Consider the following 21,143-nt stretch of genomic DNA (forward strand, 5'->3'; position numbering starts at 1 on the left):
GAAGTCTGGTATTGAGATCCCTCCTACTTTACTCTTTCTCAGGATTGCTGTGGCTATTCGGGGTCTTTTATTGTTCCAAATGAACTTTTGGAGAGTTCTTTCTAGGTCAGTGAAATATGCCGTTGGTATTTTAATGGGGAGTTCATTGAACCTATAGATTGCTTTAGGAAGTATGGACATTTTGATGATGTTGATTCTACCAATCCATGAACATGGTATGTTCTTCCATCTGTTTACATCTTCCTCTATCTCTTTTTTTCAGTGTCGTGTAGTTTTCTGCGTATAGGTCCTTTACTTCCTTAGTTAAGTTTATTCCTAGGTATCTTAATTTTTTTGGTGCGATGGTAAATGGAATTGCGTTTTTAGTCTCTGTTTCTATAAATTCACTGTTGGTGTATAGAAATGCCATAGATTTCTTGGCGTTAATTTTGTATCCTGCTACATTGCCAAATTCATTTATTAAGCCAATTAGTTTTTTAATGGAGTCTTTTGGTTTTTTTATATACAATATCATGTCGTCTGCAAATAAGGATAACTTTACTTCTTCTTTTCCAATTTGGATGCCTTTTATTTCCTCCTCTTGTCTAATTGCAATGGCTAGTACTTCCAGTACTATATCAAAGAGGAGTGGCGAGAGTGGGCATCCCTGTCTTGTTCCTGTTCTTAGAGGGAATGGTTTTAGTTTTTGCCCATTGAGTATGATGTTGGCTGTGGGTTTATCATATATAGCTTTTATTATATTGAGGTATGATCCTTGTACTCCCACCTTGATGAGAGTTTTTATCAGGAAAGGGTGTTGGATTTTATCAAATGCTTTTTCTGAATCAATTGATATGACTATATGATTTTTATCTTTCAACTTGTTTATGTGATGTATCACGTTTATTGATTTGCGGATATTGTACCAACCTTGCATTCCTGGAATAAATCCTACTTGGTCATGGTGTATGATCTTTGTGATGCTCTGCTGGAGCCGATTTGCTAGAATTTTGTTGAGGATTTTGGCATCTCTGTTCATGAGGGATATTGGCCTGTAGTTCTCCTTAATTGAGTTGTCTTTATCTGGTTTTGGTATTAGGGTGATGCTGGCTTCATAGAAGGAGTTTGGAAGTGTTCCTTCCTCTTGAATTTTTTGGAATAGTCTGAGGAGGATAGGTTTTAGTTCTTCCTTGAATGTTTGGTAAAACTCTCCTGTGAAGCCATCTGGCCCTGGGCTTTTGTTTGCTGGAAGCTTTTTGATGATTGTTTCAATTTCATCCCAAGTCACTGCTCTATTGAGATTTTTAGATTCTTCCTGATTGAGTTTTGGAAGTTTGTTATTTTTCTAGGAATATGTCCATTTCCTCCAGGTTGTTCAGTTTGTTGGAATAAAGTTGTTCGTAGTATTTTGTAACAATCCTTTGTATTTCGGCGGGATCTGTTATTTCACCTCTTTCATTTCTGATTTTGTTTATTTCGGTCCTCTCTCTTTGTTTCTTGGTTAGCCTGGCTAGAGGTTCATCTATCTTGTTTATTCTTTCAAAGAACCAGCTCTTGGTTTTGTTGATCTTATGTATTGTTTCTTTGGTCCCTATGTTGTTTATCTTCGCTCTGATTTTTGTTATTTCCTTCCTTCTGCTTACACTGGGCTCTTCTTGTTGCTCTTTTTCTAACTCTTTGAGTTGTAGAGTTAGATCATTTGTTACCATTTTTTCTAATTTTTTGCAATAGGCTTGTAGGGATATGAACTTCCCTCTCAAAACTGCTTTTACTGTGTCCCATAGATTTTGGATAATTTTGTTTTCATTGTCATTTGTTTCCAGGATGTTTTTAATTTCTTCCTTGATTTCTTTGGTAACCCAGTCCTTGTTTAATAGCATGCTGTTTAGTCTCCATGTGTTTGATTTCTTTGGATTTTTTTCATTGTAGTTAATTTCCAGTTTTATGTCACTATGATCTGAGAAGATGCTTGATATGATTTCTATCTTCTTGAATTTGAAGAGACTTTGCTTATGTCCCAAAATGTGGTCTATCTTTGAGAATGTCCCATGTGCGCTTGAGAAGAATGTATATTCTGTGGCTTTGGGGTGGAATGTTCTGAAGATGTCGATTAATTCCATCTGGTCTAGCGAGTCATTTAGGATTGATATTTCTTTGCTGATTTTTTGTTTAGATGATTCGTCAAAGGGTGACAGTGGGGTATTAAAATCTCCTACTATGATTGTATTGCTATTAATCTCTCCCTTAATGTCCTCCAGCAGTTTTTTTTATATATTGGGGTGCTCCCGTATTGGGTGCATATATATTTATCAGGGTTATTTCTTCTTGTTGGATTGCTCCCTTTAGTATTATGAAGTGGCCTTCATTATCTCTTGTTATGTCCTTCACTCTGAGATCTAATTTGTCAGATATAAGTATTGCTACCCCAGCTTTTTTTTCATTTCCATTCGCCTGGAAAACCTTTTTCCATCCCTTCACCCTCAGTCTGTGTGCATCTTTTTTTCTGAGGTGGGTTTCTTGTAGACAACAGATATATGGGTCTTGTTTTCTTATCCAATCTGACACCCTATGTCTTTTGATTGGAGCATTTAGTCCATTTACATTTAAAGTTATTGATGGATACTTATTTGACGCCATTTTTATTCTATACCCCTGTGTTCCTTCTTTGCTTTCTATTTCTTTAATTTTACAGTAGACCATTTAGCATTTCTTGCATTGCTGGTTTGGTGGAGATAAATTCCCTTAGTCTGTTTTTGTCTGTGAAGCTCCTGATTTCACCTTCACTTTTGATTGATAGCCTTGCTGGGTACAGTATTCTTGGATTCAGACCCTTCCTTTGCATGACTTTGTATATTTCATCCCATTCCCTTCTGGCCTGATAAGTTTCTGTGGAGAAATCAGTTGCTAGTCTGATGGGGATTCCTTTATATGTAACTTTCTGTCTCTCTCTGGCTGCTTTTAAAATTCTTTTTTTGTCATTGGTGTTTGCCAGCTTAATTATAATGTGCCTAGAGGTCGGTTTTCTGGGGTTCATTTTGCTTGGGACTCTGCGAGCATCTTGGATTTGTGTGGGTTTTTTCTTCTCTATCTCAGGAAAGTTTTCTGTCATTATTTCTTAAAATACGTTTTCCATGTCTTCCTCAATTCCCTTTCCTTCTGGAACCCCCATTATTCTAATATTGTTTTGTTTTGTATTGTCCCAAAGTTCCCTTAGACTTTCTTCCTGTTTTTTAATTTTTTTTCCCCAGAAGTTGTTCTAATTGGGTATTTTTTTCCATCTTGTCTTCTAGCTCCCTGATGCGGTCCTCTGCTTCTTCTATTCTACTCTTGATGCTTTCTATTGAGTTCTTTACAGTAGCAGTGTCATTTTTCATTTCTTCTTGGTTTTTCTTCATTTCCTCTTGGTTCTTACTCATATTGTCAAATTTGTTTTCCATTCTTTTTAGCCATCTTATGATCAGTACTCTGAATTCTCCTTTGTATTTTTGAACTATCAAAAAATTACTTTTTTTTGTCTGGGGACAAAAAAAATATTAATGTTCCTTCTTTGTATTCCTGTTTTTTCCTGGCTCTGAAGTTTACTTTGCCTAACATTAATATAACCCTCCAATTTTCTCTTTTATTGAGGTGTTATCTATAATAATAAAAGCATAATATGCTAATTAGACAGGAGGTTCTTCCAGACGAACTGGAACTGTGAGGGAAGCCCGGGTTCCGGGTGCCAGAGGGAAGCTGGTGCCAGCAGCTGGGGGAAGGAAGGCCGCCTCTTGAACGAATTTCATGCATTGGGCCTCTAGTTAGCATATAACAACATATTAATTTCAGGTATACAACATAATGGTTTGATATTTATATATATTGCAAAATGACCACTGTAGTAAATGTAGTTAATTTCTGTCACCATACATAGTTACAGATTTTTTTAAAGACTTATTCTCTTAGCAACTTTCAAATATGCAATATGGTATTAACTATAGTCACTGTACATTATGTCCTCATTACTTATTTTGTAACTGGAAGCTTGCACCAAAATGGGTGGAGAGGGTCAAAAGATACATACTTTCAACCTTTTTTTATTAGTTCGCATGATATAATTTTTTTTCTTTAAATACTTTTACCTATGTTATTATCGTATATAGAAGTGAGTTTTTTATTAACAGTATATTTGGATCATTTTGGGGGCCATTCTGACAATCTGTCTTTTAATTGTATTTACACCATTTCTATTTAGTTATTAAGTATTTTTAAAAAATGATTTCAGAGAGGACGAGAGAGGGGGAGAGAGACACATCATTGATGAGAAAAGAATCATTGATAGGCTGCCTCCTGCACACTCTTTACTGGGAATGGAGCCTGCAACCTATCTTTGTGCTATGGAAATCGAACCATGACTTCCTGGTTCATGATTTGAGGCTCAACCACTGAGGCCAAACATAAAAATAACATTATTATTTAAAAATTTTTTTATTGATTTCAGAGAGGAAGAGAGAGAAACATCAATGATGAGAAACTTTGATTGGCTTCCTTCTGCACGGCCCTCACTGGGGATCGAGCCCGAAACTCGGGCATGTGCCCTTGACCAGAATAAAACCCGGAACCCTTCAGTCCACAGGCTGATGTTCTATCCATTGAGCCAAACTGGCTAGGGCATAATTATTTTTTAAATCCTCACTTGAGGACATGTTAATTGATTTTGTTGCTGTTGTTAGATTGGGGGCGGGCAGGGGGTTGGTGGGAAGAGAGAAAGAAACATTGATTTGAGTGAGTGACATCGATCTGTTGCTCCCATCCTTGTCTGGACTGGGGTAGTGATGGTATGTTGCAGGTTCAAACCTGGTCCTTTCGTTGTATGAGATGATGCTCCAACCAACTGAGCCACACCAGACTATTTGATTATTTATATACCTAAAGGCCTGATGCACGGAATTTGTGCAAGAGTAAACCTTTCTTCCCATGGCTGCCGGCACTGGCTTCCCTCTGGCACCTGGGACCCGAGCTTCCCTCCAACCCTGGCTTCATCTGAAAGGACTTCTGGTCTAATTAGCATATTAACCTTTTGTTATTATAGATTACTAATATACTTGAATGTAGGCCTATCATTTTATTGTCTTGTTTGTACCTTTTTTCATTTCTGTTTCTGCTTCCTTGCCCTTTTTGGGTTATTTGAACACTTTAGAGTTCCAGTTTAAAATCTGTTGCATTTTTAAGTATATATTTTGTATAGTACATTTTACTATAGAGGTTACAATAGACATACTTAACTTTTCTCAGAGTACTTAGAGCTAATATTTTACCACTTTTTGTGCAATATAGAAATATCATACTGGCCAGGGCTGAGTTTATTCTTGTGTATGGTGTAAGTTGATGGTCCAGTTTCATTTTTTTTGCATGTATCTGTCCAATTTTCCTAATACTAATTTATTGAAGAGACTTTCTTAACTCCATTGTATGTTCTTGCCTCCTTTGTCAAATATTAATTGAGTGTAATGGCTTAGGTCGATTTCTGGGGTCTCTTTTCTGTTCCATTGTTCTTATGCCTGTTCTTCTGCCAATACCTGGCTGTTTTGATTACAGGGGCTTTATAGTATAACTTTATATCTGATATTGTTATACCTCCAAGTAAGTTTTTCTTTCTCAAGATTGCTGAGGATATTTGGGGTCTTTTTTTTTTTTTGGTTCCCAATAAGTTTGGAGTATTTGTTTTAGATCTGTGAATATGCTGTTGCCTTATTTATCTTTTTATTTCCAGCAGCTAGCCATTGTCTGACATGCAGATAATCAGTATACATTCTTGACTGGATTGTACATAATTCAGTATCATGGTACCCAGATATTCTGATATATTATATAAACGCTATTGTGTACCGGGACTTGGCTAATTATTATTATTATTAGAGGCCTGGTGCACGGGATTCGTGCACTAGTGGGGGGCGTGGGCTGCAGGAATTGGCCCAGTCTGGGAGTGCCGCCCATCCTGTTCAGCTGAGCAGTTATGAACTGCTCCTGCTGCAGTAGCAGCTCTTCATCCCGGTGATTTGAGTGGCACTCCCACTGTAGGAGTGCATTGACCACCAGGGTCAGCTCCCATGTTGAGCATCTGCCCCCTGGTGGTCAGTGTGGGTCATAGTGACTGGTTGATCAATTGTTCTGGTCGTTCCGCCATTCAATTGCTGGGCTTTTATTATATAGGACTTCAAAACATTTTTATTGATTTTAAAGTGGAAGGGGTGGGGGGAGGAGGGGAGATAGATAGATAGAGAAACAGAGAAACATCCATGATGAGAGAGAATCATTGATCGGCTACCTCCTCCATGTCTCATACTGGGGATTGAGCTGGCAACCTGGGCATGTGCCCTGACCGAGAATCGAACCGTGACCTCCTGGTTCATAGGTTGACACTCAACCACTGAGCCATGCTGGCTGGACAGTTAATTACTAAATATAGCACAAAAACTTTGGGAGGCAAAAAAAAAAAAAAAATGCTTCTGGAGACAGTTTCACAAAAGGAAAATACACCTGTTGTTTTCTGTTAGTAGTATGCACAAGCAGACAATTACTGTCCTGGTGTACTTCTTTATATCGGGTTTGGTTTGTCTACTGTTCATGTGCTTTAGTTTAGATATTACATATTTTGAGATTCAAGTTCAGAGTTAGTTGAGAGAAATAAGAATTGTGCTGGTTAGGTATAACCTAAAGTCTTGGGGGTGGAGAGGAGAGTGGTTTTGTTGATTGTAACTCTACTGTTCAGTTAAAGTCGTGGTCAAATTTTATAGAACAGCTTTTCCCCCCTTGGACATTTTATTTTACCCTTTTGTTTATTTCTTTGCATGCGAGTAAATGTTAATGCTGTTCCTGTGATCTGAGACACTTGTTTTTCCCTAAAAGGCTGATAATTTGAATAATTAGAGGAAGGTTATATTTTAAAATTTTAATTAAACTTATTGGGGTGACATGGGTTAATAGCATTATATAATTTTCCAGTGTACAACTCTAAATTATATTATCTATATATTGAATTGTGTGCTCACCATCCAAAGTGTAGTCTCCTTCTGTCACCTTTACCCTCTTCAACCTCTCTGCATCCCCCTGGTAACCACTATACTGTTGTCTGTGAGTTTGTTTTGTATGTTTGTTGTTTTCTATCCCACATATGAGTGAAATCATATATATTTTTTGTTTTTTTTTCATCTGACTTATTTCACTGAGCATGATACTCTCAGAATCCATCCATGGCAGTATGTCATCCTTTTTAGGCTGAATTAGAAGTCCAGTGCACGAAACTTGTACAGTTGTGGGGGAGGTTCACAAAAGCCTCTCTGACACCAAGGTCTGTAGATTTAATACCTATGTTTTTTTCTAGGGATTTTATTGTTTTAGGTCTTATATTTAAGTCTTTAACCCCTTTTGAGTGTGGTGTCAAATAGCTTTGGTGTCTACTTTCCTTCTTCTGCATGTGGCTTTCCAGTTTTTCCAAAATCATTTATTGAAGAGGCTTTCCTTTCTCCATTGTATGTTTTTGGCTCATTTGTTGAAAATTGGTTGCCCTTATAGATGAGGCTAATTTCTGGACTCCCAGTTATTTTTTATTGGTGTGTGTCTGTTTTTGCTGCCAGTATCAAATTGTTTTGATTATTGTAACTTTGTAGTATAATTTGAAGCCAGGAAGTGTGTTAACTGGCATTGTTCTTTTTTCTCAGGATTGCTTTGACTATTTGAGCTCTTTTGTGGTTCCATACAAATTTAATGATTTTTTTTTTCTATTTCTTTGAAAAATGCCTTGGGGATGGCATTAAATCTGTATATTGCATTAAGTAATAATAGCCATTTTAACTATGTTGATTCTTCCAATCCATAAACAAGGAATGTCTTTCCGTTTCTTTGGGTCTTTATCAGTTTCTTCAACAATGTCTTGTATTTTTCAATGTATAGATCCTTTTCTTCCTATGTTAAGTTTCTTTATTTTATCCTTTTGTTGCAATTGCAAATGGAATTATTTCTTTCATTTCTTTTTCTGATATTTCATTGTTAGCACATAGGAACACAGGGGATTTTTTTTATACATTGATTTTTGTATCCTGCAGTTTTGTTTGTTTATTTGTTGTTTCTGGTAGTCTTGGTGTTTTATATATTGTATCATGCCATCTTCAAAAAGTGACAATTTTACTTATTTATTCCAGTTTGAATGCTTTTTATTTTTTCCTGTTGCCCTATTGCTCTGACTAGGACTTCTTTACTGTGTTGAACAACAGTGGTGAGAGTATCCTTTTCTTGTTCTTGATCTTAGAGGCAAAGCTTTCAGGTTTTTTTTTTTTTTAATATATTTTTTTATTGATTTTGTACAGAGAGGAAGGGAAGAGAGATAGAGAGCTAGAAACATCGATGAGAGAGAGTCATCGATCAGCTGCCTCTTGCACACCCCCTACCGGGGTTATGCCTGCAACCAAGGTACATGCCCTTGACCGGAATAGAACCCGGGACCTCTCAGTCCCCAAGCCAACACTCTATCCATTGAGCCAAACCGGTTTCGGCCAAAGCTTTCCGTTTTAAGGTGAGATTTTTGGGAGAATTAGGAGGCCTTCCTGCTTGTCTTTTTATCACCCCTGTCCTATATCAGTACATAGGTACTCATTTCATCCATCAGCAAGTTCTTTCAGCTCTGCTTTCAAAATAGCCTTAAGTCTGATCCCTTCTTCCACCACTGCTGCTAACTACCCATCTAAGCTGCTTCCATCTGTTGTCGGAATATAGTAATATCCTCTCCTTTGTCATCTGTTTCTGTTAATACACTCTCCCAATCAGTTCTCCACACAACAGCCAAAAAGATCTTTGAAAAATGTGAATCAGATCGTGTCATTTGCCTGTATTAGAAAACCACTCCAGTTTATAGTGTCAAATAATCTACCCTCTAACTGGTGTTAGTTTCTGAACTAATTTTAACTTGGAAATAGTCATTGTGTTTCTTATTTTTTTCCAGGAGGAATAGCACACAGTATGCTGGGCTCTGGATTTAAAGCTGAGCGTTTACGAGTCAATTTGAGATTAGTCATAAACCGCCTTAAACTACTGGAGAAAAAAAAAAGTGAGTAATGCATGATTGCCTTATATTTTTCTTTTCCAAAATACATCACTGGGTTCTAGCATCCCAATATTGGCTCTTTCAGGCTAAGTACTGTGAACTTTTAGGGATCCTGTATTCTTTAAGTTTAGGTACATCTGGTTAGATTGAATCTCTTCGTTGCTATGGAATAGATAACATGGCTCCTGAAATTTCTGGGTACACAAACAATATTCTCACCTGGACAAAGTAGCAAATTCTAGACTAGATTTGCTAAGGGAGTGAGCTAGGACATAGTATTGTAGAAACAGCCACTTGTCTCTGGTGGGGTGGAGGTCTGCCTGCAGGCCAAGGCCCAGTGCACTACTGCTGTGTGACTGGAGTGGGATTTGTGCCTTAGCGGAACTGGCCCAGAAAGCAAGGAAAGAGATTGCGGACTATCTGGCTGCTGGGAAAGATGAACGAGCTCGGATCCGAGTGGAGCACATTATACGGGAAGACTACCTTGTGGAAGCCATGGAGATCCTGGAGTTGTATTGTGACCTTCTGTTGGCCCGGTTTGGCCTCATTCAGTCTATGAAGTAAGCTCTTTGGTTTTTTCCCCCCTTTATTGATGTATAATTGATATAGAAAAACTGCGCATAGTTAATATACATATAGTTTGATTAATTCAAACACATGCATATATCTATATACAAATACCACATCAAGGCAATAAACATCACCTTCAAAAGTTTCCTTGTATTCCCCCATCCCTCCCTTTCTTTTTTTTGTAAGAACACAGCATGAGCTGTACCCTCTTAACAAAATTAAAAATATATATATTTTATTGATTTTTTTTTTTTTATAGAGAGGAAGGGAGAGAAAGAGGTACAAGAGCTAGAAATATCGACCAGCTGTCTTCTGCACACCCCCCACCGGGGATATGCCCGCAACCAAGGCACATGCCCTTGACCAGAATCGAGCCCAGGACCCTCTATCCACTGAGCCAAACCGGTTTTGGCTCTTAACAAAATTTTTAAGCACAATACAATATTGTTAATTATAGGCACAGTTGTTTAACATATTTCTAGAACTTATTCATCTTATATAACCTTAATGAATAAGATATTCTGATCAAAGACCTAAATATAATCACCTCAGGAATTTGAGGAGAGGTAATATTGGTTTTCTTACTTAGGGGTGAGCACTAAGGGACTGTTTCACATACCCAAAGCCTTTTTCCTATTATTGAAGCCTGATCTCAACATAGAGACAATTGTTGAAATGGCTGAACCATTTCCTGACTTGGTGATCTTGGGTGCATCATTTAGTTTTCCCAGAAAATGGCTAGAAGTTCAGAGTTATTGAAAAGTTAAATAGCTTTAGAGGCTATATCACTATATTTCATACAGATGTTAGGGTGGTTGGTTGGTTTTAAAGAATGTTAAATTTTATTAATTTTTTCCTTAATTAGAGAGCTAGATTCTGGTCTGGCTGAATCTGTGTCTACACTTATCTGGGCTGCTCCTCGACTACAGTCCGAAGTGGCTGAGTTGAAAATAGTGAGTACAACCAGTTTCGGTGATGACTGTAGTTTTTCACATTATTAGAAAAATTGGTTAACATAAGCCATTTCTGTTCATTTGACCAAGTATTTTGTACCCTTCTCATGCTGCCTTTGACGTGGACTTTATAAATGTGCTTCTTCCTTTTTAGGCCTTATATCATAGAAGAGTGTTTTGCAAACTTGAATAATTTTTTTTAAGGAACAAAGTTTCATGAACCCTCAGTTTTATCTTAAATTATTTTTATTTTTATGTTAATTTCAAAAAGGCCTTTCAAAGTGAGAGACAATAAGCATTTATTTGAGATAAATAAGAATAGCTATTGGGGATTCACTGATTCAGGCAGAATCCATATAGTGTTTCAATTAAGAGACAAAGGCAGTAGATATAAATGAGAAGGGGAAGGGGAACACTAGAAGTAAGGCATTTCTATTGGTGCAGATAACAGTGCTGTTAATTCTAAATAATGTTTTTAATTTTCATTTCAGTAGTCCATAATAACACCTTTCTTGTTATCTTGGCAAGCAGTTCTTTGGGACACACTGTTGCCCAGGCCCAGCCCAAAGGTTATTTTGCCCGGTTTAACGTTGCACAGGTTTGAGGCAACACGTGCAAAGCAGTTTCCCTAGCGTGGGAGCTCTGGTTCCATTTTAAAGTGGTGCCATTTTTTATTTTTTGACAAATGTTTAAGTATATACAAAAAGAAAAGTTCTTATGCAACTGTAAACCAGTAAAGTTAAAACAACGTTTATTTTAGGTGTTTTGCTTCATTCATTTCACAAATATTTGTTGAGCCGATGTTATGTGCTAAGTGGGCACTGAGGGTATAATGGTGAGCAAAATAGGATATGGGCCCTGCACTTGTTTGAGTCTAGCGACGAGACAGACATTAACTAAAAAACTGCCTGCCACAACATGGATATGGTACTGGCTCAATTGAAAACAGTTCAATTATTTTCTCCCTATTTTCTTTCTACATCTTTGTGTACTTGTTTTATTTTCTCTAAGATTGTCTCAGTCTTATCTACCAACCCATCTTTTGATTTTATTTTATTTATTTTTATTTTAAAAATATATTGTTTTTTAACAGAGAGAAATGGAGGGATAGAGAGTTAGAAACTGTCAAGAACTAGTTTTCTTTCCTTGGGTTGGTCATTTTCCTTAGAGAGGAATCCTACACCTGGAAGGTATAAGCTGGCTGTCAGCATTTCTGAGAGCCCAGGAGAGAAGGAAGCCAAATGTCTCATTCTTCTCTAATAGAAAACTTAATTCTTCTGTGGTCAGTAAATGGCTCTGCTCCCTGCTCTGCTTGGAGTCCAGAGTCCCTTTAGTTTAACCTCCCCAGAGAGTAAACTTGTATTCTGATATGTTAGGGAAAATAGTCATACAGGTTTTTTTTAAAATTTCACTTATTGGGTGATATTGGTTAATAAAATATATAGGTTTCAGATATACAATTGTATAATATACCGTCTGATATCTTGTAATTGTATGTTTATCATCCCAAATCACGTCATCTATCATTATTTATCTCCCCTACCCCCCCTTTACCTTCCTCTATCTCCTCTCTTCTGCCCCTCTCCCCGCTTCCCTCTGGCAATCACCATTCTGTTGTCTGTGTCCATGAGTCTTTTTTTTCTTTTTTCTTTTACATTTTTTATTAAATTATTATTTGTGCGCATATTTTAACATTGCCCCCTCCCCCTCCCATACATACCCTTCCTCTCCAGAGTTTTGTGTCCATTTGTTGTACTTATATGCATGTATACAAGTCCTTCGGTTGATTTATTATCTCCCATCTTTTTTTTTTTTTTTACTGAAGTCCTTCCCCTTCTCACCCAACCTCCAGCTCCCTCCGACAGCTGTCAGTGACAACTGCTGCTTACAGTTTTAACCTCATTTTTAGCCTCTCCTATACTTCTCCTTTATGTTAAGACTAGAGGCCTGCTGCACGAGATTTGTGCAAGAGCAGGCCTTCCTTCCCCCGCTGCCAGCACTGGCTTCCCTCTGGCCCCCTGGACCCAGGCTTCCCTCCGGCCCTGGCCTCGTCCAGAATGATGTCCAGTCTAATTACCATATTACCCTTTTACTATTATAGATTAATTCCAAATGAAACAAAGATTTACATTTCTTTAAAAGAATGAAACCATAAAAACTTAAGAAAACTAGGTAGATTAATAATCTCATAACTAAATTTGCCACAAAACTCAAAAGCCATAAACAAAGAGTGATAAATTAAGCAAATATTTAAAAATTCTACATTAATATAAAGCAAAACAAAAATCAAAAGACAAATGACAAGTACAACTGAGAAGTATCATGTACCCTTGAAAGTCTACATATTGGACAGGGCGTGCCCCCTCCGTGAGCTCTCAGGTGTTGGACCACTCTGGTCCAATGCCACTGTCATCTCCTGCTTGAACTATGCAGTAACTTCTTGAATGTTCTTCCTATATCTGCTTTGGTTTTCTGTACTCTGTTCCCCATTACATCAGAACAACTGAGGGTTCTTTTAAAAACACTAATCTGATCTGTCACTGCACCTTAATTTAAAGCCCTTTGGTATCTTTCTGTTGTGCTTGTGATAGAAACAAAACTTCTTATATGGCCTACATGGCCCGGCCCCCACTGGCTTTTCTCCGTTCCCACCACATTCCTCCCTCAGGCTCTGCACTAGACTTCCTCTGGCTTGAGGATTGATTGGCCCTGTTTTTCCACCAGAGGCCTTTGCACATGTTTTCTTTTTCTGTAATACCCTTCCTTCCCTCGTTTAGTTAAGTGTCTTCTGGAAGTCTTATCTTTTTATTAAAATTAAATTTATTAAGACAACATTGATTAGTAACATTATGAGCTTCAAATGTACAATTCTATAATTCATCACCTGTATATTGTATTGTGTGCCCTCCACCCAGTTACCTTTTTTTATTTTTATTTATTTTAAAAAATATATTTTAGCCGAAACTGATTTGGCTCAGTGGATAGAGCATCAGCCTGTGGACTGAAAGGTCCCAGGTTCGATTCCGGTTAAGGGCATATATCTTGGTTACAGGCACATTCCCAGTGGGGGGTGTGCAGGAGGCAGCTGATGACTCTCTCTCATCGATGTTTCTAACTTTCTATTCCTCTGTAAAAAAAAATAAAATATATATTTAAAAAAACATATATATATTTTGTTGATTTTTTACAGAGAAGAAGAGAAAGAGATAGCTAGAAACATCGATGAGAGAAACATTGACCAGCTGCCTCTTGCACACCCCCTACTGGGGATGTGCCCGCAACCAAGGTAACCGGAATTGAACCTGGGACCTTTCAGTCCGCAGACCGATGCTCTATCCACTGAGCCAAACCGGTTTCGGCCAGTTCCCCCCCTCCCCCTTTTTTTTTTTTTTAAATATCAGGTCCTGTTCTATTATCATAGTACAGCAAACTTCCCCTTGGTAGCACTTTTCACAGCTGCATTTGTACCTTTACCTGTGTGATTCTGACTAATGACTTCCCTGAGGACTGTAAGATTCTCTAAGAGTAGGAACAGTGTCTGGTGTTGTTCATCATTATTTATAGTGTATATCATAATGCTTATTCTAGAGTTCCGCATATAGTTTGCAGCTCATTGGATAGATACATAAACAATAAGTTAATTAGTATGTACCCCTTAAGGTTTTACAGACCCCCGTTTTTTTGATGTCCTGTAATAGAAGCCTGTTTACTGTTGATAGGAGAAAGCTTGAAGCAATCTATAGGAATAGTTTCCACTTTTATTTACTGTTCTTTTTTCTTGGTAGGTTGCTGATCAGCTGTGTGCCAAGTATAGTAAGGAATATGGCAAGTTATGTAGGACCAACCAGATTGGAACTGTGAATGACAGGGTAAGGAACAGACTTGTTAAACATGAAGCAGTGGGCAAGGTGGGGGCAGGTTAATTTATTGCCTGCAGTGATCCAGTGGTTACCACTAGATGGTAGAGTTAATCTAGGTTCCACATTTCATAGAGTGGGAGGAAGGCTTTCTGGTTGGCAGTGCAGTCCACTCCTCCTTACCTTGGCCCTACATCTCTTGACTCGTGAGGCTGTTCTGTGTCATATCTTATTTGCCCCTGTTCTTCGTGCCCTTTATGATTTGCGGGGGTAGAAATGAAGTTGGGAGAAGGGTGGAAGAATTCAAATGTGGAAAGCAGCAGTATCAGTCTTTTACCAACACCTGGGTCTTATATAACCAGAGAACGTGAGAGAGACTTGGGTCTTGTAATATAATTTGTCACTGGAAAAAAATAATTTAACTGGTCTGAACCCCCCCCCCCCTTTTTTTGCCTCAGTTTACCTATAAAATGAGAGGAACAAAATGTAAAAGTGAGACAGGTTAGACTTGGCTTGTTGGTGTAGATGCATCTTAACCCTGGTCTTTAATTACAGCTAATGCACAAACTGAGTGTGGAAGCGCCGCCCAAAATCCTGGTGGAGCGATACCTTATTGAAATCGCCAAGAACTACAATGTGCCCTATGAGCCTGACTCTGTGGTCATGGTGAGTTTAGAGCCTTTCAGAATACTCAGAAAAGTGAGTCTCTAGATAGCACTTTCTTTAACTGTATTCCTTACCCTGCAGTTGTGTGTGAAGGTTTAAACCTTTGCCCAGTTAGTGCCTTTTTGGGTAAAAATTGTGCCTCCATATCTCAGATGGACCAGATGAAATGAATACTGAAAACACTTTGAAAAGGTACAAACCTCGATGCTTATTAGATTCCTGTGATATGCCAGACAACGCACAGAAAGCTGTTAATACAGAGGCATAACAACGAGGTCTCTGTCCTAAAGAGACTTCCAGTGTAAGAAGGGAAAATATGCCAATACTTACCATCCAGCACTTAAGGTCAATGAAATTTAGCAGATGGCTTTGGTATGCTGCTTAGACAACACCCACCCCAAATTTTCAGAACAGATGTAATCCCCCAGCTCTTGAGAGTATTGGTCACTGGTGTTTCACACAAAGCTGTGTCTCTAAGCAGTGACCACAGAAGAGAGCTTCCTTACCCAGTCTTTCCAGGGGCCAGTATTCTGTAACAGGTGCAGGGATTTAAAGACACTTCCCTTCGCCTTGGCTGGTCTGCTCAGTGGATAGAGCATCCATCTGGTCATGAGTTTGATTCTGGTCAGGTGCACATATCTTAGTTGCAGGCTCAATATCTGGCCCCAGTTAGGACGCATGCGGGAGACAACTAATCGATGTCTCTCCCCCTTCTTACTCTTTAAAAATCAATGGGAAAATGCCTTCAGGTGAAGATTAACAAAAAATTAAAATAAAGGCACTTCCTCTTTGACACAGTTGGGGTCATCTGCTGTAGGGTCACCCCACCTTGCTCCAGAGATCCCTGGCAAATTGGCTGAAGCCTTTGATTGCATAATAGCCCACCTTCTTTCTTTACCCATCCTTGCTTCCTTCACTTTCCCACAGGTCATTATCACAAGAGCTCGCCCTAGTAACTTCCTTCATGCTAATCTCCATCTCAGAGTCTGCTTCCTGGGAACCTGGCCTGCGATGGGGGTGATGATATGAATTTCTCTTTTTCTCAGGCAGAAGCTCCCCCTGGAGTAGAGACAGATCTTATTGATGTTGGATTCACAGATGATGTGAAGAAAGGGGGCCCTGGAAGAGGAGGAGGTGGGGGCGGGTTCACAGCCCCCGTTGGTGGACCTGATGGAACAGTGCCAATGCCCATGCCCATGCCCATGCCATCTCCAAGTACTCCTTTCTCATACCCACTTCCAAAGGGACCAGTAAGTATACATATAATAAATGTGATGTAAGCTCAGAAAATGACAGGTTGGCTCTTGAATATACTCGGGAGTTGTAGATTATCAAGAGGATTTAGCAGTAAGAACAAATACTAACAATGGTCACATTGTGTAAAAAATATTGGGATTTAGAGAAAGCTTTTTGGTTCAGCTAGAAGTAATGCAGTAGAAAAATCTGGAGAGAGGGTGCTAGAAAAACTCATCTTAATGGAGTTTTTTATTTTTTTAAACATTTGGGACCTGTTGCCTACAGATTAGTTTTTTGTTGTTTCTGCTCTTTCCCTCTTCCTCTAAAATCAACATCAATGATGAGAGGGAATCATTGATTAGCTGCCTCCTGCATGAGCCCAACCGTGGCATGTGCCCCTGGCCAGAGTTGAACCTGGGACCCTTCATTCCGCAGGTCCATGGTCTATCCACTGAGCCAAACCGGCTAGGGCCAGGTTAGTAGCTTAAAAAGAATACAATCATTTATTACCAAATAGAAAAACCTCTTTTGTAGACAAGATGAAGCTCATTATTGTAAAGTCTAATAATTTTCCCTAAGCAATGGATTTAGTAATTTGCAGAATAGCCTTTGGCTACAGATCTTTAAAAATCTGGAATCTGCCGAAACCGGTTTGGCTCAGTGGATAGTGTGTTGGACTGAGGTCCGGGTTCGATTCCGGTCAAGGGCATGTGTCTTGCTTGTGGGCACATCACCATTGGGGGTTGTGCAGGAGGCAGTTGATCGATGATTCTCATTGATATTTCTGACTCGATCTTCTTTACAGAGAGGAAGAGAGAGGGATAAATAAAATATATTAAAAAAAAAAATCTGGAATCCTTTTGATGTGATATTTTGTTTTTCTTTTGGGGTTCTTGAGTTTAATCCTATTTAATGTCATTGATCGTTCTGTGACTTTAAGTGAAACGATGTATTATGAAACCCAATTTTACCATAGGCTAATTGATAGAAACAAGAGTTATTTTCCTATGGCATTCAACATAATGACATTATTTGAGGACCTTCTGTGTGTATATATGTATCAGAGAAAATTGCTAGTTGGGGGCAGTGTCTCTGATGTTGTCTTTCTCCTCTTGCAGTCGGATTTCAATGGATTGCCAATGGGGGCTTTTCAGGCCTTTCCCAATGTTCATCCACCTCAGATACCAGTTCCCCCATCATATGAATCTGTAAGTGCCTGAGCCTCTTTTATAAGCAGCAGGAGAGTGAATCCAATGAAGAGAAAGCAAAGTAATGGCCAAAGGGAAGGAAAAGTTTTGATCAACTCTAGTACCAGCCTTGTTCTTGCTTTGGGTTGTGTTGCTTTACGTTATCCTGGGAATGGGGTGTGGTGGCAATGCTTTGTCTGCAATTCAGCCAGGATCAGGAGGGAGGAGCTGCAGATCTTAGAAAGTTCTAGTAGGGCGCTTAGCGTCTTTTTTTTGACTTACTGGAGCTGGTACAGTCTTGGTGCTAGAATATAATAAACTACCAGCTTTATAAATTCTCAGTACTTTGTAAAGCAGTAGTGACCAGATTTTTGTCTGACATACAAGTGTCCTGTAGCATTAGTTTTACATTTTAGTTCTGTGGTTAAAACTTGCTGTAATTGGCTATTTGATACTTTGAACTCTGTAGGTGGTTATAGCAGCTTTGGTTTAGAATTAAAACTTGTTTTCTGCCATCCTTATTTGTTCAGCCAGTATGTGCCTTTAAAAAAAAAAAAAAAAAGAGGAGGGAGAGAGACACACACATCAACTGGTTGCCTCTCGCACATGTCCAACTGGGGTCAGGGATCGAACCTGTAGCAGGTATGTGCCCTTTTCCGGGAATCAAACCCACGACCCAATGCTCTTAACTACGGAGCAAAACTGGCCAAAGCTGTTATGTGCCATTTGAAAGCCGTTTCCATTTGATGCATAACTGAGAAAACAAATTGGTATGGCGTTTGCTGTGGAAATGATTCAGCTAGGGAGATTCTCCTGTTCCTGAGCTTGCTTAGTATTCTTTCCTTTGGTTATATTAACTTGGGCTTGAGTTTTTCTTATGTTTTGGTCTTGCATGCATTGAAGCATTGCCCACAGCTGTTTCAAAGAATGAGGTAAATGATGATCAGTATTTGAAAACTTGGTTCTTGGAGATGAAGTCAGTGGTTTAGTGCTTTCTCTGCCTGGAAGGTGAAGGTATCAGATTAAAGAGGTGTTAACATTATGGTTAGATTTTCCTTTTTCTTCATTTGGTTTTCAACATGTTATCTATATCACCTGGTATCTATCTGAAGATCAGGAAGGAGTGGAGGGGCAGGTTCTGATGCTTTCCCTGAGCAGCTTAGCTTTGGACAGCACAGTGGCTTGTATTTGTATCCATACTTTCAGTGATGCCATTGCTTTCTTTGGTAACAATGTTTGTGTTTCAGGCCGATGACAGTAATGCTGATAAGAATGTCTCTTCTGCACAGATTGTTGGTGAGTGTGAGTTAGAAACCCTCAATGCTGAGCCCTGTGCTGTTTTCTCATACATGGAATTCAACCCACATGCCCTGGCCTCCCTCCTAATGCAGTATAGCAAAAACAAAACTCAGGATTTCCCTCTTCCTGGCCCCAAAGAATCTCACAGGTTTCCTGTTCCTTTTTCACACATTTTTATTTTTCAACTTCTTTATGTTCCTGCTGATTCAGCTTCCATTGTGCCTGGAAATTAAAAGGAGGGGTGAATAGGCACAAATTATAAGCAAATAGCTCAGTGACTTTATTCAAAACCACTACCAGCACCCTAGAAAACCACAGGGAGTATATATTTTTTTAAATTAGAGAGTTGTATTTTACATAATTTCTATAGACAAAATTATATAATTATTGATGAGTTTTGATATTACATGTGTGTCTATACACACATAATATGTAACCACTACCTACCTCAGCAAAGTTACACATTTCTAGGCTGGTTCCCTTTTGTTCCTTTTCAGTCAACTCCACCCCAAAGGCAAGAACTGTTCTTATTTTCTAAAACTATAGTTTATGTTTGCCTGTTCTGGACTTATATAAATAGAAATAAAAATCACCCCCTTCTCTATTTACTGTATATTTAACTTATAAAATGAAGTCTAGAAATACAGATCAGATCCCATTCCATCAAATAGGATTGACATTAACATTTCTTATAAAAAATTTCCTAATAAGCCGTAAAGAATAACTTCCAACAGAATTCTGGTACCAGTCCAGACTTTGGCCTTTGTGAGAGGGGACAGTGTGTTGAAATGAATGCTCTGTGAATTTACCTTTAGAAAGAAATCATTTAGAAAGAAAATACTGTATTTGTTTTGTTTTTTTCCTGCCAAAGAGGACTATGGCTCTGAGCCACCTTTCTGGCATTTGTAACACTGCTCCTTGCCCTAATTTAATTAGGTCCCGGACCCAAGCCAGAAGCCTCTGCAAAGCCCCCTTCAAAAGCCGTGGACACCTATGACAACTTTGTCCTTCCAGAGTTGCCGTCCGTGCCAGATACACTACCAACTGCATCTGCTGGTGCCAACACCTCAGCATCTGAGGACATTGACTTTGATGATCTTTCCCGGAGATTTGAAGAGTTGAAAAAGAAAACATAGGTCTCCTGCTCCAGGCACCATCCAAGCCCTGGGAGTTGAGACTGAGAAGTTTCTCCTTGTAACAAAGAATCTCCATGAAATTCTGTTTCATCTCTTAACCATCACCGAGCACACTCCTCCTAGGGGCTCTCTCCCTGCTCTACAAATTGTGGTGCTTTCCAGTTCCTTACTGCTCCTAAGAGATGAACGACTGGAGACACTGTGAGCCCGGAGCAGCTGACTCCTGGAAGCTGTGCTTGTCTGTTTTCTGTCTGTGATCCCAGGCTCTCCTCGCCTGTCCCACCATCCCCCTACAGCGGGGAGAGCTGACACAGATGGCTGGGCTGTGGAAGAGAGGACGTATGAAGCGTCTCAGCCTGTGCTGCTGAGGTTCTAGACTTAGTACAGGTGGATTTGTGGTGAGTGAGAATCAAGGCTAAGGTGTCTATTTTCTCATTCTGTTATGAATGGGAGAGAAAAAAATGACTCAGGAAGCCACTATAACAGTTCTTGGAAGCTAAGTCCTCTCATTGCTGCAGGGCAGTGCTCCACCTGGATGCAGCTGCAAAGGTTTTTGGAAAGCTGAAGGCCTCTCAGTTCTACTGGATTTCCAGGGAGCCCTCAGGCCTTTTGGCTTTGAGGGCTGTTTCCCTTCTATCAGTAATACAGTCCAGTGTTGCCCTCTGACAAAGGGCAGAAGTCACCATTCAAGGCTAAGGTGGGCTTCCAGTTGCCTTACTAGAAGTATTCAAGTCTCTTGAATAGTGAGCTGAAAAGTCTACAGGAGAAGAGGGGTTCCTGTTTTCATTTGAAAACTTTAAGAGAACCTTTAAAAACTAGCCTCATACATTTTGGTGCCCATGTGGCTGTAGGTGTTTGCTGCTTTCCTTGATGGATAATACTCTTACTGTTGTAACTAACATGCTTCTTTGCCCTTAGCTAAGGCATCCTTTCCCACAGGGATGGCATTGGGATCAGATGCTAAGGCTTTGGCTTCTGTGTAGTATATCTGTATATACCTGTCTTAAGCAACCTTTCTTTAATGTTTTTGATTGGTTTGTATCTAATACCTTGGTAGCTGATAATAAAGTTAAAAATTCTGACCTGCTTTCTCCACTGGTTGGGTTGATTAGGGAGCTGCAAAGTTGAATATTGTAAGCAAGTGACCCATTCTTGGCACAAGCCAGCCCTTACCTTGGCTCCCA

General features: G+C 39.1%; 2 protein-coding genes and 1 non-coding gene across 17 annotated transcripts in view; 2 read left to right on the forward strand and 1 right to left on the reverse strand.

Annotated features, from left to right (window-relative positions):
* Positions 1 to 21,039, forward strand: part of IST1 (IST1 factor associated with ESCRT-III) — a 31,878-nt gene extending 10,839 nt beyond the window's left edge. For 2 of the 15 annotated variants that reach the window (XM_036441128.2, XM_036441139.2), the window contains exons 2-10: positions 8,954 to 9,062; positions 9,370 to 9,615; positions 10,491 to 10,578; positions 14,364 to 14,447; positions 14,991 to 15,101; positions 16,148 to 16,351; positions 17,456 to 17,545; positions 18,772 to 18,820; positions 19,760 to 21,039. In XM_036441128.2, coding sequence (XP_036297021.1) covers positions 8,971 to 9,062; positions 9,370 to 9,615; positions 10,491 to 10,578; positions 14,364 to 14,447; positions 14,991 to 15,101; positions 16,148 to 16,351; positions 17,456 to 17,545; positions 18,772 to 18,820; positions 19,760 to 19,959 — 1,164 coding nt within the window. In that variant the 5' untranslated portion in view covers positions 8,954 to 8,970 and the 3' untranslated portion in view covers positions 19,960 to 21,039. Of the gene's footprint in view, positions 1 to 8,953; positions 9,063 to 9,369; positions 9,616 to 10,490; positions 10,579 to 11,746; positions 11,865 to 14,363; positions 14,448 to 14,990; positions 15,102 to 16,147; positions 16,352 to 17,455; positions 17,546 to 18,771; positions 18,821 to 19,759 lie in introns of those variants that run through there. The other 13 variants (XM_036441130.2, XM_036441141.2, XM_036441129.2 and 10 more) reach the window with 12 other exon arrangements.
* On the forward strand, positions 1,782 to 21,039 carry LOC118720801. The gene is made up of 3 exons (XR_004988539.2): positions 1,782 to 1,794; positions 6,471 to 6,473; positions 20,456 to 21,039. It is a non-coding gene; the product is annotated as an uncharacterized LOC118720801 (transcript).
* Positions 20,920 to 21,143, reverse strand: part of PKD1L3 (polycystin 1 like 3, transient receptor potential channel interacting) — a 63,188-nt gene continuing 62,964 nt past the window's right edge. Inside the window, 1 exon segment of the mRNA XM_036441154.2 lies at positions 20,920 to 21,143. Coding sequence (XP_036297047.1) covers positions 20,920 to 21,143 — 224 coding nt within the window.

Source organism: Pipistrellus kuhlii, unplaced genomic scaffold (genome assembly GCF_014108245.1).
Source record: "Pipistrellus kuhlii isolate mPipKuh1 unplaced genomic scaffold, mPipKuh1.p scaffold_m20_p_17, whole genome shotgun sequence".
In the NCBI taxonomy this organism is placed as follows: Eukaryota; Metazoa; Chordata; class Mammalia; order Chiroptera; family Vespertilionidae; genus Pipistrellus; species Pipistrellus kuhlii.